This window comes from Vicugna pacos, chromosome 11, assembly GCF_048564905.1.
Source record: "Vicugna pacos chromosome 11, VicPac4, whole genome shotgun sequence".
Lineage (NCBI taxonomy): Eukaryota > Metazoa > Chordata > Mammalia > Artiodactyla > Camelidae > Vicugna > Vicugna pacos.
Window position 1 is genome coordinate 44,114,963 of NC_132997.1, and position 24,755 is coordinate 44,139,717.

The 24,755-nt window shown below is 49.4% G+C and overlaps 1 protein-coding gene across 6 annotated transcripts; it reads right to left on the reverse strand.

Moving 5' to 3' along the window:
• Positions 1–1,134: 1,134 nt before the first annotated feature.
• Positions 1,135–20,740, reverse strand: PRXL2A (peroxiredoxin like 2A). Of its 6 annotated transcripts, none has more exons than XM_072971210.1 (7): positions 14,535–14,619; positions 12,077–12,195; positions 9,725–9,887; positions 8,728–8,819; positions 5,467–5,607; positions 4,736–4,900; positions 1,135–1,833 (listed from the first exon to the last, which is right to left on the reverse strand). In XM_072971210.1, the coding sequence occupies exons 3-7, from the start codon at positions 9,867–9,869 to the stop codon at positions 1,720–1,722; spliced, it is 657 nt and encodes a 218-aa protein (XP_072827311.1). In that variant the 5' UTR covers positions 9,870–9,887; positions 12,077–12,195; positions 14,535–14,619; the 3' UTR covers positions 1,135–1,719. The 6 variants fall into 6 exon arrangements, with proteins under 6 accessions (XP_072827311.1, XP_072827310.1, XP_006211685.1 ...); XM_072971209.1 differs by having other exon boundaries at positions 9,725–9,904; XM_006211623.3 differs by lacking the exons at positions 12,077–12,195; positions 14,535–14,619 and adding an exon at positions 20,544–20,740.
• Between the last annotated feature and the right edge of the window lie 4,015 nt (positions 20,741–24,755).

A 24,755-nucleotide genomic window follows, 5' to 3' on the forward strand; every position in this document is an offset into this window, starting at 1 on the left:
GCCTTTAACTAGTATTTGGCTTTTCTTTGACCATCTCCATTTTAACAAGATCCTCAGGTAATTTGCATGTATGTGAAAGTTGGAGAAGCACTGTCTCATATTTGTCATTCCTTCAATGACTTCTAATAAACAGCCCCAAACAGTAGGCAGGAATTATCATGCCCATTTCCCCAGTGCAAGGTGAGGGTCGGAGCTTTGCTCTAAGTCACACAGTTAAACTGGAACTCGAACCCACCTCATGACTCAGTCTGGTGGTCTTTTCATAAATGCCATGCTAATGCATGTGCGAACCCAGGAGTAGAAGAGCTGGTGAAGGAGATCACAGTAAGGTTCCTCTCTCTGCATCCACTGCTGCGATGTCCTTGCAGGCTCTGCTCTTTCTTGGTAGTGGGAGAATTGTTTCAGAAGCAAGTGTCTTCTAGGTACCAAAGAATTCTCACCTGAGTTATCCTATCAGGAGCTGAGGTCCCAGAGATCACAGCTGCTGGGGGATGAGTCACTGTATTGACCCCATCAAATACTAAATCATGTTGCCTTCAAGTTGGCGGAAGCCCAGCGCTTCACGGGCCTGTGCACACGCCACACAACCGCCACTGTATGACGTCAGACCAGTCCTGGTCTTAGTCCTAAACCAGCGCCCCTACTCACTCTGCCCACCAGTGCCGACCCTCCTACCTTCCCAGCTTTACCTCCAACCTGTCTTCATTCTTGCCTCCATGGATAAACACTGACTGCCCTCCTCCTGGCTGCTCTGGTCCCTTGGGTAAATACAGTGATTTCCCCTTATCTATGGTTTTGCTTTTCACAATTTTAGTTACCTGCGGTCAACGGCCATCTGAATATATTAAATGGTAAATTCCAGAAAAAAACAATTCATAAGTTTTAAATTGCACGCTGTTCTGAGTAGTGTGATGAAATCTCATGCCGTCCCTCTGTGTCCTGTCCGGGATCCCCAAAACCTCTTAGATCACTGGAACCAGAGGAATTCCTCCCCACAACCTACCCCATATGCATGGAGAATACCGATTTCTCATGTTCGGTGTCTTTGGCACCAATGATTTAATAAATTCAGCCATCATTATGGTAAATATTTTATCATTAGTTTTATCAGAAAAACTTGTATATATAGGCAACTTATGATGCATACTTTTATTAGAGCCACTGATGATCATTTCTTCCAGAAAACAAACCTCTGGGGTTAGAATGGGAGACAATGAAAAAATTACATTTCACTTTATAATTTACCTTTATCAAGCCACCTGAAGCACATCAATTCCTTTATATGAGTATTACTTTAACATTATAAAACAAGTCATTCACTGAAAACACAACAAAAACCTTATATTCTTAATCTTCAGGTCAATCATCAATTTTTCTTAGATATTTGAAGACATGAAAATAAAAATCATTTCAAATAACAGCACTGAAACACTGCATATGGTGGTAATGAGGTGCAGTGGTCAACGTTAAGCCTCAGATTTTCCAGGTTTTAGCTGAAATAAGCATCTCTGGTTTCTTAGATTTGTATCAGTCCTGTTTGGGGGCCAGTTTCCCTTATCGGGCCTGAACAGAGTAAATGTTAAAATATGTTAATCATCTCTACTAAAGATACGGCATAAATGGGTTTCTAACTCCTTAGGGACCTGAGTGGAAACACAACACATCTCATGCACACAGGTGAGGGCCCTGGTTGTCCCTGAGCTGGGCAGTCTCACGCAATCATTTTTTCTCTGAGGCTGAAGTCTGTGGTTTGATCCTCCTAGCAGCTTCCAGGACAGAATCTGGGTTTACTTTGTCTCCAAATTCTTTCTCTCGGTGCTCGAGAAGAATGCCCTGAAGGGAAACAAGAGGGAACATCAGTTCTCAGTGTGAGTCATTCACTCATGAGATAGACCCTGAGCACCAGCTGTCCGTCAAGCCCCCTGCTTGGGCAGCAGGGAACAGAGATCCGAACCAGGCCCGGCTCTGCCCTGGAGGAGTTCGGGAGATCGGGAAGGCTCCCTCGCGCTATTTGGAATGTACAAGCAGCACTTTGGGAGCAGGAAATCAGGAGTGATTAATGTAAGAGGGTGACTAGGGAAGGCTTCCCAGATGATGAAGCATGGACGTACGTAACCAGGATGTCTAAGGTGGAGGTGCAGGTAAAAGAACACGAAGCGGCTTACATAGAAAAGCCTGAAGGGGTGGAAGTGGAGGTCCGAGGTCAGACCTTGGCAGGCACTGAGTGGCCACCTAGAGAGGGAGAATATTCCTCCTTCTCTTCACTCAGTTCCCTCCCTTTTACCTTGACCCACGTACATATATGGCGTCTCCTTCAAAATCAGGTCGAGAAATTGATTTGCAAATTAAGTTCCCACTTCTCCATTCTTTGGCTGTTCAATGAAGCATTGCTTTATGTTAGTTTATGTTATGTTAGTTTTCCTAAGAAACTGGAGGCTGCTCACTTTACCATGAAGCAAAATGCACTAAGACACAGTACACTCCAAAGTACCCTAGAGTGGTAAAAAAAATAAAATAATGTGCTTGAAATCAACATCAAGGAATCTTTGTTAAAGAGTTCCTTGACACATGATGTCTAGGAATTCAAACTGAATTAAAAAAATAGAGCCGTCTGTAAACATGTTCATGTACCACTGTTTATAAAGACTTAAAAAAAAAACCTAACAAAGCCCACCACGCTGTGGTGACTACAGGAAAGCAGATCAGGAAACTGAATTTATTTGCTCAGTAGAGCAGTTTGCAGACATTAAAACCTCTGAGGAAGAAAATATGATGAATGACATGGCTAAATGTTCACGATATGCTGCTAAATGAAGAAAGAACACCTAGTTTAGTAAGATACCACTTTCTAAGAAAACAAAACAAAAGGCCTCTCAGTGCAGCTCTGTTCTAATGGGCTGTCCCTGGTAACTGAGCTTATAGAATGGCTCTCCCCACCTTTTCCATTTTCAAATTTCCTATGTTGAAAACACATCACTTCTTTAAAGTAAGTATGTTTTAAAGATTATTATTACAAAGGAATCCCTATTGGGGGTTGCAAACGCTTTACTCTCAAGAAACACAGAGGTCAGTCCTGAAGCTGGGCCAGCTCAGGGCACCTTCCACCAGGAAGGAAGAGGGCAGGGGATCCAGGGAGCACCAACAAAGTCAAACAACACACCTAGCAACACCAGAAGCCAGCCGGCCCAGCTTGCTCAGCCCGTGAACACCGGTGAGTCAGTGCCCGGCAAGAGGAGGCTGGCAGGTAAGCCGAGCCCTGCCCCGGGGGCTGAGCAAAGGCAGAGGTAGGAAGGGGGAAGGAATCCCAGGGCCCAGAGTGGGAAGAGGCTGAGGGCTTCTCTGAGGAAGTGGCCTGCCCAAGTGCAAGGACATCTGGAAGGGGTCTTTTGGAGCCAACTCCCCAGAGGGGCGATGGGCAAGGGAAGGGCAGGGTCTCTAGAACAGGACGAGTCTGTGTGCCTGAGATTCATTTCCGCTGTGTCACTTACTAGCTGTGTATCTTTGGCTGACTTATTTCCTATCTCTAGGCCCATTTCCTTACATGTATATGAGAATAAAAATACCTAGCATTCCAGATCGGTTGTAAAGAAGACATAAGAACATGTATACGAGCACCTGGCACAAGGCAGGCACTCACTGGCAGCCATTCTCATTAAGACATTTTGGTAGATTTACCCGCAAGTGAGCAAACAGGTTTATGTTACATCAGACACCAATTCGTGCTAGACTCTAATACAGACAAGCAATAGCAGATACCAAGGTTTAAAAGGAAGAGACTCAAAATGCAGCTTAAAACTGAAGGCTTTCTATTCCACTAGCTTTATTCTTTCGCAATTGGGAAAAGTATGCAGTTACCAGTTTCAGCAGTGAGCCCCACCACACAAACCAATCCTGTCTTCTTACTGATGGCGCCAAGTGTTAGTATCATCATGCCCGAGGCTGGCAAAGACAGGCTTAGGAGTCAGACTATGAGTCTCTGGGTCCTCCTGCCAGCCCCTCAAGCCTGTATCCCCTGTACCTGTCCTTGCTCTGTGCCCATCCAGCCTCTGCGGGCGCCACCCTGAGTCTGCGTGGCTCATCCACCCACCCACCTGCCTCCCGGGCCCACAGAGGCCTCATCTCCACACGTTCCTCTAGGCCCCCATGCCAACTCTGGATCCCCACGGCCCGGGCCCAAAACAGCGAGTCAGCAGAGAAGTCTGCCACCTCTCCAGAGGCAGCCCTGCCACCAGGACCCCCTCGGGGAAAGCCCGCCTCCCACCACCGCTCCCTGCTACTCCCCCCACAAGGCTTGTTTCCATTCCTTCTCTCCTCCTCACTTTTCTCTGCTGTTCATTCTCGATGACTGGGAACACTGCACGGGAGTAAATTCTTGACAGGATGAAGACTACGTTTTTGTTCGAGTACAGAACTTGACATCAGAAAACCCAGGTGCAGGCCCCCGCAGTGCCACTGAGGAGCTCCTTGGTGCGGTCACTCGCCCCTCGTCCCAAGTTACTCACCTGCAGACTCAGATATGTCACAATGTGACCGTGATGAGGGAGGGGACTCACACGTGAGGTGTGGGGAGAGCAGGCGTGTGATAAATTATTTTCCCCTCCCTTCCCCTTCCTTTTGTTCCCGGGCTCTCTGGAAGGAAGGCTGGGAGACCCCAAGTAGGGAAGTCGCCACCCTCCACCCCACACACACCAGGGTCTTGTGCTCACAGACCCCCAAGTGAACACTAGGAATTTACCTGCTTTCCTGGTCCCACCACAAAAACTCCCCCAAGGATGAAGCCCTCGCCTTCCAGGTTTCCAGAGAAGCCTCCACTCCAGGCGCGGAAGAAGTTGTACCAGACCCCCAGACGGACAAATCCCATGAACATCATCTTCCGCCTCTGGGGACCGTAGAACTTTTTCTGTAGGAGCAAGAAAGACGGACCCCTTATGAGCAGCCTGTATGCCTGCCTTCCCCGGGGAGGTAAGTTTCCTAACAGGGCATTTGTCTTCAGACAAAGACCCAAAGCCTGCTGGTTCGCGTCCTCCCCCCCCCAACACACACTGCTCCCACCCAGGAGCACCCTCGGCCGCCAGAGCTAAGCAGAACCCTGCAGCTGGCAACTCTGACTCTAATCTCTTGCTACAGACATACAGGGTCCTTGACAGAGTGGTAACAGCCCTACATTCTGCAGAGGTGAGTAGAGGGGAAAGAAGTAACAGCTGCAAAGAATTAAGGGGCGGGGGAGCCCGATGGAGTTTTCAGCTATTCCCTACGCTCCCACCCCCAGGTCGCAGTCAGGAAGGGCTCAAGTAAGAACAGAAGGACAGCTTTTAAGTGTTCACTTGTGCTCTGCTCAGAGGGCTGAGGAAGCCCCTGCAAGTTCAGGGCAGCTGAAAGGGAAGGAGGCTCCAGTTCTGGGCCAGACACACTCTGGGCCACCGAACTCCCAGAGCTCTGTGTCCGACAGGCTCACAGCACACGTACCTGCTCGTCGAGGAAGATTTCTCCTTTGAAATAAGGCTGGAAGTCCCGCACTTCAGTCCTGACCTGCTCCTTCACCACTGCATAGAGGGGGACACCCAGCTCGTCCAACTTGGGCTTCAGGGAAGACAGGTCCGCGGCCTCCTGCAGAAGACAGGGCGCGTCAGGGGCACGGACTCCGGCTCTGCAGCCAACCCACACCCTCCTTCCCACAGGCCCAGAGCATGGCTGGCACCGAATGCAGAAGACCAGATGTGATGCAATGTGGGGGGACAATTAAGGCCTGTGTAGCCCAGCAGAAGACTGTCCCCGCTGGGCACTAGGCCTCACAATAGGGTGTCGCTCCTGTCCACAGAGGGAAGGAGAGGCTGGCCTCCTGTTACAGATGTCCTAATCATGGCCTTGGAGCGTCTGATAACCAAGAGCTTGCACGCAGATCCGATCCCCCCACTCCTAGCCACAGCCCTTCTCTCCTCGTCTCCCAGCCCCTCCCCTGCACTACAGCAAACCAGCACAGGGGTGGTCAGACGAACTTCACTTAGGCCTTGTGAACAGCTGCCTCTACACCTCTGCTCAACTGGCTCCCCACCCTCATCGCAATAACCTTCCTTCTTTTCCAGCTCAAATCCTACCCTCTAGAAAGGGACCCCTGTTCTAGAAAGTTCTCTGTGGCTAGCCCAGCCTGGAGTAAAGGTCTGATCCTCTGTGTGTATCCAATCTTTCCTGCTTGGTGACATTTTCTGTACTGAGCCCAGTGGGTTCTACTAAGTCGAGCTTTGTCCCTTAAGTCCCCAAATGTGTCTCAGAGTTAGAAACTGCCTTCCATGTCTTGTATCCCTCGGTGCCTAGCTCACGGCTGGGTATACAGAAGGTACTAGGTACCAGGGGAAAGACTGGAAGGTGAAGGTGGTCCATGGGGAGGCCGCAGCTGAGCTGATGAAGACAGTCATCCCTGACTCTCGGGAACTGCGTTCTGGGTGAACAAACAGAGCTGCAGGTGTCAGGGGATGTTAAGAACATCGATGTTAAGAACAAAATCCTTTTTCACATTTGGTATCACAATTAAAGAAATAGCAGGAAATCCTTATCAAAAGCAGCCTGCTCACCTCCAACACAAATACACTGCTCTATGGTGGCAACTGCATTTAATTTTTCATTTATTTTCTAGAACCATGAAAGGATAGCTAATGAAGCACAATTCATTATAATGCATTTGTCAAGAGGCTCAGCAAGTGACAAGCTGCCCTAGAGCAGAGAGGACCACCTGTGGTCAAGGCCACCTGCGTGTGAGAGGAAAGGTTTTACTCACTTTTCCTGGGCTTTTTACTCTGTGAGTGTGAAATGGAAACTGAGTCACATGCCTCCTCCCTGGGCCACTCAAAATAACCCTGACTGCCCCTCCCTCCCTCCATCCTGTCAGAAATGTCAGTTTCCATAAAATGCTCTACCAGGGCCCAGAAAACAGGTTGTCATTAGACCAGTTGTTCCTAGAACCTTTCAGGTGTAAATGGCCTTGAGAAATTGTCACAACAGGCTTCCATCTCAGTATTTGGAGGCATCACAGATTGGAATCAAAAGCCCTGATTTTAAACGTCACCTCCTGGGGCAGGCAGAATAACACCCTCTAAGGAAGAGACATCCGAAGCCTAGAAACCTGTGAATGTGTTTTGTTACATGGGACGGGGGGATTAAGGCAGCAGATGAAATTTAGGTTGCTAAGCATCTGATCTTAAAGGAGGTCGTCCAGTATTACCTCGGTGGTCCCATTGTCACAAGGGTCCCTCACTGTGCGAGAGGAAAGCGGAAGAGTCAGTGCCACAGTGACACAATGTGAGGAAGCCCTGACCAGCCATTGCTGGCTTTAAAATTGGAGGACCAACTGGACCATGGCCAAGGAATGCAGATGGCCTCTACAAGCTGGAAAAGACACAGAGATCATTTATCCAGTGGAGACTTCAGAAGGATTACAGCCCTGCTGATACCTTGATTTTAGCTCAATGAGACCCATTTCAGAATTCTGACCTTTAGAACTGTAAGAAAATAAGTTAGTGTTATTCAAAGCCACTGAATAAGTGATCACATATTACAGTTGCAACGGGAAATTAATACACATCCCACAGTGGCGTGACACTGTCCCCACCTCTGTGCCTCAGTTTCCTCCTCTGTAAAAGGAGACTAACAAGAAGAAGCTGTATTTTCCAGAGATACGGTGGGGAGCCAAAGAGTGAGCAGCGTGTAAGGTACCCTCTGGCATCATGCCATGCAAGTAGATTTGCTGCCGGAGCAACCACACGAGCAGGAGGGAGCTCAGCAAGGCTGAAAGGAAATGCCTCAGGGTGAGGGAAGAGGGATGGCAACTTGGACAGGCTAAGGCCACAACTTGAAAAGCAAAGTTATCTTAAGGTCAGGAGTAGTGTCCGTTCTCAGTTCTGCCCTAGGCAAGGCAGTGACCTCAGAACCTGGGTTTTCTCCTACTGACTGTATGACCACGAGGTCACCAAAATACTCCTGTCCTCAGTCTACCTTTATGTAAAGTGACAAGGCTGGACCCTGCCTTCCCAGACAAGCTTTCTCACTTACTGAACAGACGACAGTGGCCTCCTTTTGAGTGGCCAACCTGGGGGCTGCCCAGTTAGTGAGCCCCAACTGCACCCACACTACTGTCATGACTGAAGTCCACTGAGCTATAGATCCAATGCCGAGAGCACAGTGAGACAGCAGAGCCACCACGTGCCAACGTGCGGCTCTCAGCCGTCCAGCAGGGATGCTGGGCTCCCCGAGAAGAGGCAGTCAGGCAGGTCCGTTCTAACAGTGTGGCCAGTACTTCCCCATGTGCTGTATGCAACTGCACCAGAGGGGAGGCTGACCGTGCCTGTACCAGTAACAGTCCAGACACTCCATTTCAGGCAGCAAACCCCCGTGCTGAGAATCAGGAGTGTGGAATTGGACCTGGTCTCATCCTTGGTCAAATGAGAAGACAGTCGTAGCACAAGAGAGAAAGGCCTTGGGAGGACGAAAGGAAACTCAAGTGTGTTGCTAACCCCAGGATATGGGGAGTTGTTAAACAAACAGACACAGAGAATTAGACCAAAAACAAAACAAAACGAAACAAAACAAAACACAAAAACCTAGAGCAAATGACAGAATGGGCCACTGTTGATCAAAGGCTAAAATGGGCCCACAGGCCCTTGGTCCTGGCTGGAAATGCACCAGTCCCCAACTGCTAGGATCCCTCTCTCTGAACAGATCCTCGGATGTACTCACCTCTCGACAGAGGAAGCAGCCTGGCCTCCGCACAGCCATAATCACAGCTCCATTCTTTTCCCAGAGCTCCTTTGCTTTGAAAGTCCTTGGTTCTGAGGAGAAGAAAAGGGAATTCAGTATCATTTCCTTCCAGCCCAGCCCCAACCTCTAAGCAGCTTATAAACAGCACCGGGCCTAACAGAGGACGTGCACAGCTATTTCACATGTGGGAAACAGCAACTAGGAAAACACAGCCAAGGAATTTTCGTCCTTTGAGGAAAATGAATAGAGTGTAAGGATCCTACTGTACAACCCAAAGGCCCCTCCCCCATAAAAATCTAGTTGCAAACTTGAACATCCCAAACTGGAGTAGTTCTGAAAATTAGAAAACTATTTTGCTGATATCAATGGACTTTGTAACAACATCCTTTTGGGCAGATACATGGCTAAAGCATGATTGAGATCTTGCACTTTGGCCAAGAAAACCCCAAGTCTTAAAAAAGTAGTCAAATTAGGTCAACAGAAATTTTTAAAAAATTTAACCCAATATGTTAACTGCAATATTATCACTGGGGAGAAATTGGTCACAGTGTTTCTCAAACTTATTTGACTCGGGAGCTCCTTTTTTTGAAGCTCCAGGAGCTGGAATTCCCTAGAACACACTCTGGAAGGTTTGGTTGAGTAAACAGTGCTACATTATCACTAAATATTATGGGACAATTATCCTAACAGTTAGAGAAACAACAAGAGAAAACAGAAAATGCTTTTGACAAGAAAAAGCTAAAATGTAAAATATCAAGTACACCAAGATCACAACGACCTATTATTGTGTGCTTACCTAGAAAAGAATGTGCAAAAAATAACAATGATTATTGTGTTAGGATAATTGAATCATCAGTAATTTTGAAAGTTATATTGCTTTTTCAACTAAAAAGAGAGAGAGCTATTTTAGAAAGAAAAATAAATAAGTGAGCTTGCATCCCAGCGCCCTGGAAAAGTACTGGGGGTCACTGCTTACCCTTCTCCAGTGTTTTCAGGTCTATATCCTCCAGATACTCCAGCGCAGCTTCCTGGGGCTTGGACAGAAATATGTCCGTGTTGGCCAGGAGCAGTGCCACGGCGGCAGCCCCGATGGCCCCCGCACCAATGGACCACATTCCCATGGTGAAGAAACTTGGATCCTGGAGGAAAGACATTTCTGGGGATTGAGAGGAAGGAAGAAGACGTTACCGCTCCCACACGATGGCTGGACTCTGATCTCCCGGCCCAGGCTCTGGTTGGGTGGCCAACCAGGAGGCCAGAGGCAAAGGGAGGGGACCAACAGCGTCAGAGATGCGGCTGGACAAGGACTGCTACCTAAGCACCTGCAGCTACAAGTGCTGGGGAGGAGAGGAGTAGGGACAACACACACGGAGAGGAGATTCTTGCCCCAGGGAGCTCACAAGCGAGTCAGGAATGATGACAGAGAATTGACAGCTTCCCTTGCTGCTCCCTCTCCTGTGCCCAAGGCTGTAGCCTCCCAGCTCTGTGGCGCTCCTCCAGGCTGGTCCTCTGGCGCCAGACCACCTCCCCCTGCCCCTCCTTGTCAATGCCTGCTTCTCCCTCACAGTCCCTGGGGAGGGGGCGGCTTTCTCTTCTGTGATTAGGTTACCGAGAGCGCCAATCACCCTGTCCTGTTACCCTATCCTTCCTCCTCTCCGTGAAGCCCTCAGACACAGTGACCAGGCCCTGTTCATCCAGCCCCGAGACAGTGACAAGTGGGGCCTCGATCGAGCTGGTCAGGCAATCTCAGTACGTCTCTCCCAACTGAGAATACCTTTACTTTTACTCATTATATGAGTTAAACAGGCTCACAGTAAAAACAAAACAAAAAACAAAACCCAAAAAGCAGCAGTACAGAAAACCACAGTCCACAAGAAAGCAAGTGTCTGCTAAACATCCACCACCTGTTTATACAGTTTAATAGAGATGGCCACTATTAAATGCAAGTGTCTACTCTGACATTTTTTCCCCGTGAACAGAACTACACAGCTGCCTGTCGAATGAACAGGAGTAGAGACTGAGGGTAAGTGTCATGGAAGAGAAAGCACCGTGTAAGGGTGTCTGCTGCAGAGGGCCAGGCAAAGGCGTCTCCTCGGGCAGGGGACCAGACAGGTCCCATAGCATCCAGCCTCATTCCCGGGTCATGCGCTCAGGCTGCACTGAGGCTTCCTCTAGTTGGGAAGCCTCGTGCTCCTCGGTGGGGGCTCCCGGAAGCAGCTTACCCCTGGAACAGCAGTAGGTACCCTATCCAGCCCTCTTTTCCTGACAACCACTTACAATACCTATCTTTCAACTTGACGCCCACGATCTGACTTATACCAGAGCCTGCCTAAGAACCTGCATGATTCTGTGTGCGGAGATCAGCAGGTAAATACCTGGGGGGGGGGGGTCCCATCTAACCCCAACCCCCCAACCAAAGACTTAACTCTCCCCTGCAGGACTTAACTAGGGAAAGGATTTCTCCAAGATTAGGCAAAGGCCCAGAAATCCACGTGTCACTGCCAAGGAGAGGGGCTGTGAGGGGGCCACTGTCACGAGGTGGGGCTGGGAGTAGCCTGGTGGTGATGACTCTGGGAAGAAAAGGGTAGGTCAGACTAGTTTTAGGCCATCCTGGGAAGTTCAGCTTTGAGAAATAGAAGGGAACTTCCAGGTAGGGGGTGTGGGATGTTCGGTGGGAATGACCAGGTGAAAACAGCCTTAAAGAAAGAGGAATTTGGCCTCTGTAGGCTAGGGAAGAGAAGAGAGAAGGGGAGGCTGGTGTGTGCGCTGGGGGACAGCGGAGCTGGGAGAGAAGAGTTCTCATAACCTCACTGTTTAAAATGTGCTCCCCTGGGCTGGAGGCACTGGCATCACAGAGAACTGCAGGATTTCCAGCCTTACCTCAGAACTAAGGAATCACAACCCGCATTTTAATCAGATCCGGCAGGCAATTCCCAAGCACATTAAAGTTTGAGAAGCATTGTCTTAGAACAAAGAATTCAGGTTTTGTGCTTGGTTGGCTATAAACCACAGAACAAAGGACAGCCACGAGGGCAGGCTGGCCTTGGAGAGCTGGGCCTTCCTCAAGGGCCAGCCTCTGTTCCCTCAGCTCACTGTGGGAGGCCAGCCACGGTGGCAGTGAGTCAAAACCCAGGACACACTCCACGGCTCTGCCTGAATGTCCTACCTCATTCGTGCTGCTCAGGACTCAAAGGCACCTCTCCAGGGGTCTTCCCGGATGCTCTGCCTACACCGACTCCCACCCACCCCAGTGATTATTTACCCCCACTAGTGTCCACATCACACCCATGATCCTTCTGATGTGTTCGACACACTGATTTGGACCTACTTTCCGGTTTTCTCTCCTTTGAGTCTGTTCCTCAGTTTATCTCTGAATCCCCTGGATCCGCCCTGAATCCCAGCACAGTGCCTGTTTGTAGTCCACAGTGAGTTCTCCACGAACGTGTGCTGAAATGAATTCGATAAGATTGAGTGATGAAAATAATGACTTATGGAGGACTGAAGTGCGTGGGCTAAGCAGGAATAACATTCTGCAGATTGGTGTCCAATTCTTTTATGCAGCAGTTACACATTACTGGATTACAGTTCACAGAACAAAATCAGGAGGAAAACTGCAGCTCTCACCTGCCTGCTGTAAACAGGAGAGTCCCCAGACTGCAACAATTTCTGTCCCTTTATGCACTTCCAGTACCTCCCTGGACTCCTAACGTGTGCATGATTCAGGCACACATGGTGCGCTCCCTGATCACAGATCTGATAACGTTCCTGCATCAGTTCGCAAAGGCCACCTTACAAAGCTTCCAGAAGGACTGGCTTCAACTCCTGGGACACATCTTTGCACTTCAGAAAGTCCAGGGACCCTGACAGTCAGCTCCAATCCTTCCCACACACCGCTGCTGCTCTTGGAGGCAAACAGACTCCATCTCCCCGCTGCCCGTCAGCAGTGAGCACAAGGGAATCAGACTCACCGAGATTCAACACGGATTTTCCAAACACTTATTCAGCACTGACCTGTTCAATAAATGGCAATTTGGGAGGACATAACGCTAAATGATAAACAGTCCTCAAGGAGATTTAGGCCTAGTACACAGAACAAAAATTCAAGTGGAAAGGCAGGGCAATACCTTGGGCAAGGTATGAAGACGGAGCGATGGCAGTGTAGGGGTGAGAACCAGATATGCCTGGGCTGGGCAGCCACAGAGGCACCCAAAGGAAAACGGCTCTGGAGCAGGCATAGGACTCAGAGCGCAGATGCAAGAGCTGGGCAGCCTGGGCTCAGTAAGCCTGCAAAACAGTGGGCTGGCTGAGGGTGAATGTCCCAAAGGCCCCCGATTCTCTTTCTCGAGTTCATGAGCTGGAATACGCAATGTGGGCTTCCAAACTCCCAGGAGCACTGTGCAGCTCCCCACCTCCAGCCCCACCTCCAGTGGCGATCCGCGAAGCGTGAGCACAGAGTCACACCCTTAGGGAGCTGGCCCCGGAGCCCTAAGATGTGAGAGCCTTGGATATCAGCACCAGAGGCGACAAGCAAGCCTCTCCATGAATTTATGTTCTCAGTGGGCCTCTAACTGCTGGCTCTTCTGCCAGTGGGAAGCAGTGAAAATTGACTTCTGGAAACACCTAGAGAGGGTGCAGATCCAGGCTCTCAGCTAAGTCCCCCTGAGCTACAAAGCAATTCCCATCCAGGCCTGTCTCAGAGCATGTACCACGCAACTTGCTGCACAGCGAGAGCTGGCGCTGAATCCTGAATCACAGCTAATCTCGCCCACAGGAAAGGCCGGAGGTAGTGGGAACCTTAATGTCCATGTGGAACAATGCACTTTCACACGGGCCACCAAGGCCACTAACTGGAGAGACAGGGAGGCCAATAAACCAGCATTCACTTAGTGCCGCCCAAGATGCGTGGCTTAATTTCATTAAGTCTTATGCTGCAGATGTTATCCTGTTACACAGCTGACAACACTGCCGTTCAGAGGAGTTCAGTGCCTTCTCCAATGTCACAGAGCCAGCAGGCAGCGGTGCTGCAACCTGGACCCAGATCACTAGGATCCAGAGCTGGTGGTCTACCATCACACCTTGCCTCCCAACGCGTTTGTTGGTGGGTTTTTGGAGGTCAAGGGGCAGGATCCTTTTTATCTTAAAGAGAATTTTAAATGATCAACTCTTTTTTTTTTTTTTCAGTCAGCACATACAGTCAGACCATGTTTACCCTAAAGGAAATGTACCATCTGACAGATGTCCCTTCTCACCCCCCACCCCCCTTCTGTTAGGGAAGGGGTCACTTTCTCTGAAAGATAATAGCAAGGCTGTTTACAGAAGAGCCAGCCCACACCTGACATGGCCCCAGTATCGGGTTCCCCACTGTGGGGCTTATCTGATCCGGCCTCTCCCACGGAAGAAGGTGAAGCACGATAAGGCCACAAACAACAGCTGTGGCAGCTCAGAGTGGCAGCGCTGGTCTGGGATGAGTAGGCAGGAGGAGACCCAGCCGGGCTCCTGAGGCCCAGCTGGCTTGATCCCTCCCTCAGGCTCATTTTCCTCAACTCCAAAATGATGGGGCTGGACAAGGTGAATGGTAAAGCTTCCGAAGCACCCCAGTGACATCGTGGGATTCTATCAACAACCCTCGGTTCCTCATCATAACACTCCCCCAACCCCCTCCCCTCCATTTCAATTCCCAGAGTGTTCCTTCCCCGCTACGCAGAGCTTCACAGGGCACCTCCCTCTCCCACATGGTCCCTTCTCCCCAGCCTCAGGCTGTTCAAACCTGGGAACCAGGCACTCACCATCCACAGCACGCACAGCCCAGCTTCTGCTGACGGCAAGGCTGACCCACTGGGAGCAGGCGGGGAGCAGGCGGCAGGGGAAGGCTAGAGGCGGGGCTCTGGAATCCCGCCTATGACCCTAAGCTCACTCACTCCATAGGCAGGACCAGGCCACCCAGAAACCCTGGGGCTCCTTCAGCTGCCAATAGTCAATCTCCAGAAAACATCAATATGGACAGCTGCCAGGACCCCCTAGCCCTTCAAAAAGTTGAGCAAATGTTGAGTCATTTGCAGTCATGCAGATTATAACATTTATCAAGTGCCAACAGACTCCCTCTCTGCCTTCCAGTGCAAACTAATGAAGCGAAGCCCTTAACGCAGCCCACGGGTCACACTAACTGAAATCAAAGGAAAATGTTCCTTTCCCCATGGCCGCTTGTGTAACAGAGAGGAACAAACCTGACTCCATATTGGATCTATTCCTTTAGCTCTAACCCTTGTGCTCTGTTGCCTGTGCTGAGTCACGCTGGCTCTGCACCTTTGTGAAAGAATGTTGCCTACAGCCTAAAATATATGGGATAGCCCTGGTCTTAAGGCTCTTGCCTTTAAAAAGTTGCAGAACAGGAAATAACCATTATCTTTTGGAGTTTTATAGACCTGGGTGGACAGCTGCAAGAGGAAAGAATTCCTGCACCAAGAAGTTTGCAACAACCCTCCCCTTTTAGTATAAAAGCAGCCTGAATTCTAACTTGGGTGAGATGGTTCTTTAGGACACTAGTCTACCATCTTCTGTATCTGCTGGCTTTCTGAATAAAGTCGCTATTTCTTGCCCCAACAACTTGTCTCTCGATTTATTGGCCTGTTGGTGAGCAATACAAGCTTGGACTTGGTAACACTCATACAACCCGCTCCCTTGCCCCATCCTCCACCCCACACCGCTGAAGACCCTCACCTGCTGTCTATTCTTTACCTTCCCTTCTTCTCCTGACACTTCAAGATTCCTCTCAAGCCACACTCCCTCCTCACCTATGGCTTGCATCTCACCCACCACCTTGGTCTTCACTTTCGGGTTCCTACTGCTGCTCCTGATGCAAAGTTCCCACTTGGGGGTTCAATAGGTTATCTCTGTTGCATCATGAGGAAAACCAGTCTCTGATAAAATCAGGTTCTCTCCCGGAGCTCTCTTCCCCTAGCTCAGTGAATGGCACAAGCATGGAGCCAACTGCTCAAGCCAGAAACTGAGAGTCACGACTTACTCTTTGTTCTCCTTGCTGCCCGTAGGAAATCAGCCAGGAAGTTCTGTCTGTCCTGTGAAACGAGTTTGCGACCCACCTTCTTCTCGGCCTGACTGCTGCTGTCCATGCCCAAGCCCCTATCACTTTGTACCTGGCCTATCTCGGTCCCCGCAGAACTGAGCGTGGCGGCTCCACTCAGGTCCTCTTCCACTTACTCTCCGTGCTGCAGCCAGAGTGGTCGTCACGCACCCCGACCTGACCACGACCTGACCACATCCTTCGCTTGCTCTCAGACCCTCACCGGCATCGAACTCCTCAGCACGCCGCCGGGGCCCTTCGCAGCTCAGCTCCAGGCCACCGTTCTGGCCTCACCCTGGCCACTTCAGCACCCCGGCCAGGCCACTCGATGTGCGTGGAAATGCAACAGGTTTTGCTGGGCATCCACACTGTTGCTCGTGCTGTTTCCTTTAGCCAGAATGCCCTCCCCACCCATGCCAACTAGGTAAAGGACCAGCACGTTTAACACCTTCCATCCAGAGCCTTTCCAGAAAGCCCTGACAACTCTCCCTCATCTCTGGTTAGATAGTGTGCATGTATGGGCAGACACACACACACCTTTGCACACTGCACAAGCAAAGAGACTTCGTGTATTTAGTTATTTACATGTCTGTCTACACAATACGGTGGAGCAATATAAGGGCAGGGGCTGTTGCCTTATTCACTCCTGCCAATTCAGCGTTTAACACAAATCCTGGCAACTAGCAGACATTAAATGTCTCAGTGAAATGACCTGAATTTTACTCTTTAAACTTTAAAGGCAGAGCTGGAACTAATTTGTAGCTGGTTTGACCTTAAAGAAAGCACTCAAGCCTGGGGCTTAGGTCGTGACCTTGGGTTGGGTCCCAGCTCCACTGCTCACTGGCAGGGTGACCTGATACAGGCTATGAAGACACTCTGGACCTGGGTCTCCTCATCTGAACAGAGGAAGGAACCAGAATGTCTACGAGGTTGTCTCAGTTCTGGCAACCAAAGACCCTGAAGTATCGCATGTTGGCAACCCCAGGGTTCTGACGTCAAGAAAGCCACGGGGACACCTGCCATGGCTGCCCTCCTGCTGGGTGTGTGCAGTCTCACACCCTCTGCTTCCCCAGGCCTAATTCTGCCTGTTGAAGGAGCTACCCCTGGGCAGGAACTGATAAAGTCTAAATAAAAGTATCAGCACTGAGTGGTTAATTCATGCCCCAAACAAGTAGAGACAGCATCATATGCCAAACGTTAAGGGTACACCTGCCCAGCCAAGCCCCACCCAGGGAATCCTCCCTCCTCAGAATGAGCTGGCTTGAGGCGGAGGTAGGGCAGAGGGAAGAAACGGGTGCTGAGGGAGACAAAAGGGACTAGGAGCGTCCGCGGGCTTCCCTGCCTCTGGGAACGAGGCTAGAAAGGATGCTTCAAATTTTCTCTGCCCGCCTCTATTCCTCTCGTCTTCCCTCAGAGCTCTAGTTCAGCCCCTCCTTCACCGAGTAAAAGAGGAAACTAAGGGCCAGGGACGGGGCCAGCTAGTCCAAGGTCCCTTGTGGGGAGGACTGGTCAGCGGCTGTGCTGGGACTCAGGTCTCCCAACTGCTGGGCCCCGGCTATTTATCCTACACTGGACACTCCTGCTGAGGCTGGAATAGTGTGGGGGTCAGGGCTCAGGAAGGGGGTCTGCAGGTCCTCAAGTCTGCTCACTGGCCTAAGGAAGGATAAAAGGAAAACTGCTCCTGAAAAGAGCCCAGGAAATTTGGAAATCAAGTCCAGTGCTTCATGAGCAGTTTATAATTCAAAGAGAAATGTTTTCTTAAGGGTCACACTGCCCATTCTCAGCTGAGAAGCCATTCCTCATCTCTCCTCCCCACAGCAGCAAGGTCCTGTCAATCCTGGATGAGAAAGAGACAGTCTTGAAAATGGTAATTTAGCAGCCTGGTGACACGGGCACCCAGAGCAGTAGGGGATGTGCTCCCACCCACCTTGTCGTCAAGCACCGTGGAGCTGGACAGCTGCAAGGAGCGCTCACCCATCTGGCTCATCTCCAATTTCCTGCCCTGCTCTTTGGGGTGACCACCTGCCTAACTCTGGCCCAGGGTCCTCCTAGATGCCAGATTCAGAAAGTTCTCAGCAGATGCTGAAAGCCGGACAAGAGGACATAATCAGCTACTGGGAAACAGAGACATTGCCGAGCATGAGGGCTGTGAGGACTGGGAGAAGGCCTTTCCTCCACTCAGTTACCCTGAGGCTACAGAGCCGCCCAGAATGCCTGGGCGCTCTGCCCCTTGCTTGCGCAGCCTCCTGTCTGGGCTCCAAATATCTGCTCTCTCAAGTTCCATGAGTGTGGGTGGGAAGGCAAGGGCAATACCACAGGAGACACTGGGCTTCAGGACAAAAATCTTGGGTTCTCACTCTGACTCTGAGAAGTCATCTTGTCCTTCTGGACCCCAGTGTTGTATTCTTAAAAATAAGGGTACTTTGTGGGGAGAGGGTGTAGCTCAGTGGTAAAGCTCATGCTTAGCATGCATGAGGTCTTAGGTTCAATCCCCAGTACCTCCATTAAAAAAATAAAAAATAAATAAATAGATAAATTTAAAAACCGAATTACCCCCCAAACACCCCAAAACCAACAAACAAAAAAGGCACTTTTGAGGGCTCCAGGAAGAATACATGAGAAAAGCAATGTGGAAAGCACCTCAGAATTGAAAGGCAGCACCACCTCTTCTCTGTAGGGCTCAGATTCACTCATTCTCCTGTGAGGGCAGCACATCTGAAGCAGAATGGACACAAAACACCGAACAACTGCTCCAACTGTCACTGCAGACCTGCCTCCTGGGTGGAGGCTCTAGGTCTGGAGGGAACCCTGGCTTTTCTAGGAGGCCTAACTGCCCACCCCACAAAGCATGCTCCATGCATTCCTTCTGCAGCCCGCCAGCAGCAGAGGAGGCACAGAGCCCTGCCCAGCTGTAATCTCCCTGTGCCAGAGGCCACGGAGCTCAGGGGTGAGGCTGGCTCCCTCACAGTGCCTCCAAACGGTTCTTGCCACACATGCCTCCACAGAGGGAGATTTGGGGTGTCTCTGCTTAACACTGCACAAAAAGACAAGCACCCAGGTGGCAGGAGAGCTGCCTTATTTCTGGGACACTGACAGAGCCCCAGAATTCCAGTCCTCACCAAACTTCCCAAGCACCATTTAAGTAACAGACGCAGATTAGATAATCATAAGAAATGTCACTGTACCCCTCAGGAACAACGCATAAGATCTCAACTAAAGGGCCTGACCTTATAAAAAAGGGCAATACAGGAAGGGCACACCAAGAGTAACTAAAACCTAACTCAAATTCCTACAAGCCATTAAGAATCTGGACAAGGAACTGTTTCTGCATCAGTGAAAGGAATGATCCCCAAACTACAAAAGGTAACCTACACAGTTGTAAGAATCAAAGGATTTAACATATAGGTGGTGCTTTGTAAGCTACCTTACAAAGAGTGCCACAATTCAAGATGTAATTCTTAGTCATTTCCAGATTAGTCAATGATTGCCCCAAAAATGTACATGAAATGGAGGGTTTCTGATGACTGGGTATATTCCAAGGGGTCAGGGTTTCTGAATCCCAGTTCTCAGTGTCCAGGACTGGGATGGAGCAGGAGCATCAGACTATGCAAGCTGGCACCCTGACAATGCTTTTCAACATAAATCCAAAGTAATTATTTTTGTTTTTTAATCCTCTGCCAAGTTTAAAGGAATTTAAAGGAAAATGCAGTAAAATAAAAAACAAAAAACTAAACCGAGGGGTAGGGAATTGGGCTGTGGAAACAGCCTGGTGTGGTATGGAAAAGACGCCCAAAGTCAGCTGGGACTTGAACTCCAGGTCAGCTTCTGGCCTCCCGGGGAGTGCGGTCTTTGCAGAACCCTGGCCAGACTGGGCCTTAACCATCTTCTCTATCTCCTTCAGCTCTGATTCCTGCACCAGCCTTGATGAGAGATTGTCTGATCGGTGCCATGTTCGTCTTTTCATACCCAGAAGTCAGCACTATGTATCATTTTTTTTTAAATTTTAATTTTTGTCAGTGGAGGTACTGGGGATTGAACCCAAGAACTCGTGCATGCTAAATACGCGCTCTACCACCAAGCTATTACATTCCTCCAGCACAGTGTTTTAAAACGTACACTTGGGCTCTTTCCAAAGTGTCAGGGGGTTGTAACCTTTGAGGGAGGGAGGCAAAGCAGGTGCCTCTGAGATTATGAAAAAAGCGAGAAATCGCAGCCCCACGAAACACCGGACCCTAAGCAAGCACAAAGCCCAAGACAACAAGGCCCTCGGCCTCCACCTGCACATCGCCAGCTGCTCTGTCTGCCACCCCCTCCCCCCGCCCACCCTGCGCTCGGCACCGCAGGACGGCCACGCCTGAGCAGAGTCCCTTTCTCAGTTCTTTGTCTCAACAATCCAGGCAGGTAGGTGCCATCAGCCTCCCTCAAAGCCCGGGGGCGGGGAAGAGAGGTGTCCTTCGCCACTCAGATCAGCCCGGATCCCGGCCCCGGGTCTTCTGACCGCAAATGCGGAGTTTTTTTCCTGGAGCGCGGGCGCTGGGGCGAGGGAGGTCGGGGCCGCCTCGGGCTCCGCAGGTGCGGCCGCGCCCCACCGGCTGGGAAGGAGCTCCACGCGGCCTCCGGAGCCGCCCGAGGGGCGGACCTAACCAGCCCGGCATCAAGCCAACCCGCGCGCGCGCCTACCGGCCCTTCTCGCCCCGCCCTGCCTCAGTTTCCTCACCTGCCTTCGCAGAGGTCACGTGCGTGACTCGCAGAGCCCTGCGCGCGCCGCACGAACCGCTCGCTCGTCCCTCCCGCCCGCCTCCTCTCGCGCCCGACGCCGGGGTCTGGCGGACCAAACCCTCCCCGGCCCCAGGGGTCCCGGGATAGCCCCCGCGCCTGCGCACGATCGCGCCTGCGCCGCCCGCCGCGCCACTCCCACGTGACCCCGCCCCACCCACAGTGGCTCGGTGCCAGACCTGCTTTGGCGCTGTCGCCGGCTCAGAACTCGCGGCCAGCTCTCTGCGGCTCTTGGGGCTGCGGCCGGGGCCGTTCGCATGCGGTCCCTCGTGCTCACAGCTCTAGCTTCTCTCAGTCCTTTAGCCAAGTGGTGACCCTAGACTCCTGAGTCATTCGTTAGGAGCGCCTTGTGGAGCAAAAGGAGGCTCTCTACCGCTCTGTTTCAATCTGAAGTCCTATAGCCAAGGACAGTCCCCTTTTAGTTCTCAGCGAGTTTTTGAGCAGTTATTTTTGGATGGCTTTTTCTGAGTTTTTTGGGGGGGGTTGGCATAGGGAGGGGCAATCTTTAGGATCGACGCATTCAGGTTCAGGTGAGTGTCCCTTAAAGCTTTAGGAACAAATGCAGAATTGCCAGCCTCTGACCCCATCCCCCATCCTCTTTCACCCCCTAATGCTGGCCATTTAGTGGAGGGTGGTGAGTGGCGGCCTGGAGCACTGGTTCCTGGGATGTTGCATGACTTCACAGATTCTGAAGTCGGGATCTAGTTTGACCCACATCGTTCATCCATCCAGTCATTCATTTACCCCTCATATGTTAAGTGTACACACTCTTTCATAAAAGTAGATGATTGAGGGGAACACCTTTTCTGAGACAGGAGGAACTGATTCACATAAAATATTACTGGGACAAGTGTTTGATCAGTCACAGAGCAGTGTGCAGTGAAATAGCAAAGCGAAGCTGACACAACCACTGGTCAGAGGTGGTGATCTGCCTGTGAGTGGCTCTCCTGGCAACTGCCTAGTGGTGTACAAAGTCCAAAGGCTTCTCTGATTCACCTTCCTGACCTCCCAGTTGGACACCAGTTTCCTTGTAAATGTATGGACCAATAGAATCCATTCAGGAGGTCTCTCCTTAACCACATTGTGATTTCCTTTGCCTCACCTCCAGGACCCCAGGGCCAGCGTGAGGTGCACTGGGAACGTGTTGTCAAAGAGAGGGTGTTTATAGATTGGAGGTGAGAGTGATCAGTTTGAGTGATCATGCAGGCTTCTTGCAGGAGTAGATGTTTGATTTGAAGGCCTGAAAATATTTGGTATAATTTGGTACAATGTGGGTGTAAGTCATAAGAAGACAATTTACCTCCAGAGAACCTTTCTTACTCCTGCTTAATTCCTTCTTACCCCGTGAAGAGGAGGGGGAAGAAGGCTTATTCTAGCCTTCCTGAAATAGGATATTTGGCCAACAGTGAGGAAGATTGCAGGAAGAAGGGCCACTTAAAACAAAACAGGAAGCCATTTCCTTTGGGTATGAGTCCCCAGAGACTGATCATTAATTGCAGAACCACTCTGGGGTCATGGGTAGCAGAATCCTGAGGCGGGAGGCTCCCTGAGGTTTCAGCTGTGATATAATTACTAAATTCAAAAAGCCACAATTATATTTACACTTTTATAGCATTCCAAAGCGCTGGACTTCAGAAGCCAGGCTGGATCTGATAGCTAATTAACACATTCCTCACACTCCGAATTTGTCTGAGAAGGCACAGGCTGAACTCATTAAAAAGCAGTCAGCAGACCAGAAGAATAAATTACGGGCAAGTAGGCACAGGAAAACTTACTGAACTCAAGAATTAAAAACAAAAACACCAATCTGCCACATTTTAAAGAGAAAAGTAGTTCTGGTGTAAAGAATAACATTGAATAACCTAGGTTTTTTTAATATAAGGGAGTAGAAATCAAGGTTGACTAGGAGTTTTGTGACAACTTAGATAACTTAGAAATGTTACCCTCTAGACAGGGATGGAGAAACTGTTCTGGCCTTTATAAATCCCCTGGGGCAGGCAGATTCAGCTAGCTTCATCTGCTCACTCAGCTGTGATGTGGGCCAGCAGCATAACATTATTTTTTTTTAAGCTGATGGTCCTGCAGTGTGTCTGGACTCAGCGGGAACAGTTTGGGAAGCAGCTAGCATCAACATGAAAATAAAGTAAAAATGGGTGCTTGACCTCATTGTCTCAGGGCTTAATTCTCATTCCGTGGGTGTGTGAAAGTCAAATCAAGATCTGGAAATGTATACGAACCACAAAAAGAGATAAGCACAGATCAGCTCCAAATATCTTCCTACTTGCCAGTATCCCTAAATTCCACTCTTACTTTAAAAAAAATATATAAAGATGCTCTACCTCCACAATGTGCCTCACAACAGAGCCTTTTCTAGAGCCCTCAGTAGACGCGACCCAGTGGTTCACCAGGTAGATCAGTGACTGACCGGGCACTGGGCGGTGGGATAATTCTGTCCTCAGGCCAGGGAAGCAGGGCTGCCGTAAGTCATCTCTAATTGTCTTTCGTTCTATCCATTAACATGTATTCAGTTAGGAAGCTTTTAGTTTGTGAGTAACAGAAACCCAACTCAAACTGCCTTGAGATGATCCTTTGGTTCAGTAAAGTCATCAGCGATCCAGGTTCTTCTGCTTCTTTGTTGGTTCATGTTAAGGCTGGTTCCTCTTGTGGTCACAGGATGGCTTCCAAGATCCAGCATGGGGAGGGGGCAGTTAGACTAAGGAGTGAACAAAGCCCAGAGCCTCACTCTGATTGGCCAATCGCTGTGGCTAGGGTCTTGCTGTGCTCTGATTGGCCTACATTTGGGGTAGTGTCCATGTCATACATCATTGTGTGCACACGTAAAAGGAAAAATAGAGGTGAAATAAACATGTTAAGGTTTTCCTAAGACATCTTCACATCCAAAGTCCAAACTTTCTCTGTAGTTTTTGGATGCAGAATCACTGATATCTACATGCCACACAGTATTATCCTTTGGCTATTAGAAACACTGGTGAGGCAGCATTTCTTAAAAGTGCTCCACTGTTGTCTTGTACTCGAAATCAGCAGGAAGTTTTGATAAATAGATGTTTTACCTCGTAATGATAGTCTTTCAAAAGACATGGCTTGATGACACCGACCTCTCATTGCCTTGAAATTTCTTTTATCTATTTCCAGTGATTGGGAAATTTTCCATTGCATTACAGTCCTTATGCCTGGGTCTTGTAGTGAAACATAATAGACTTCATATGTGTGTGTGTAGGGAGGTGGGGGGGATAGCTTTGTTTCGTAGTTCTCTTGACCTCTCAGTTGTTGCTTTGCAAGAAAACAGCAAAATGAAGTCATTCCACTGATGACAAAATTTCCTTTACTAATATAAACTTATGTTCCACTTGCTGTTTCCATGAATGTCTGCATTCACAGTAACTTTTTCATTTTAGAACCAAATCGTAATGTAACCTCTTAGAAGATTTTTATGCAGCAATTAAAGTCAACTCACGGAATATAAACAATTTGCGCTTGTAACTGAATGCAGCTTATCTAATACACAATCCAAGTTTTATAAGGAAACATAAATGTCTGAGAGTAGTTGTAAAAGTTACATGAAAGAACAATGAGATAAAATTTGCCTTACCAAACATCAAAATTCACTATAAAGTCATTGTAATTCAAATTAATATGGTATTTTCTAAAAACTCTGCTTCATCTATAGTTATGTCCCATTTCTCAAACCTGGTAAACAATTTCCTTCTCTCTCTTTTTTTTTGCTAGACACTACGATCCTGGTGAGCTTCTAGTTGCCAATATTCTGTGCCTATTTTCAGACATCCCTGCTGGAAAAGTAACCCTTCATGACGGCACAGTTAGAGGATGACTGGGAGCCCTGAGTTTGGTACATTCTTAGACTCTGCCCTATGTGCTTTTCCCTTGGCTAATTTTAATCAGTATCCTTTCCTTATCATGAAATAAAACTATCAGCATAACAGCATTCGGTGAGTTCTACGAGTTCCTCTAGTGAATTTATTAAACTGAGGTGTGGTCTCAGGGACCTCAAGTGCAGCTGAGGTCAAAAGTGAGGGGACGCTTGTGGACTGTGCTTCCTCAAACGCCTCACTGTCCGTAGTGGGCATCTATGTTATGCTGGCACAGTTAAACCAGTTAAGAACTTTTCTATTGA

Bases quoted from the DNA above. Each gene is read 5' to 3' on its own strand.
- PRXL2A (XM_006211622.4), bottom strand. From the start codon at position 9,902: ATGTCTTTCCTCCAGGATCCAAGTTTCTTCACCATGGGAATGTGGTCC. The intron at 8,820-9,724 runs GTAAGCAGTGAC...TCTTCTCCTCAG, and splicing joins CCTGAAAACACTGGAGAAGG to AACCAAGGACTTTCAAAGCA. The intron at 1,834-4,735 runs GTAAATTCCTAG...GTTTCCCTTCAG, and splicing joins TGGTGGGACCAGGAAAGCAG to GGCATTCTTCTCGAGCACCG.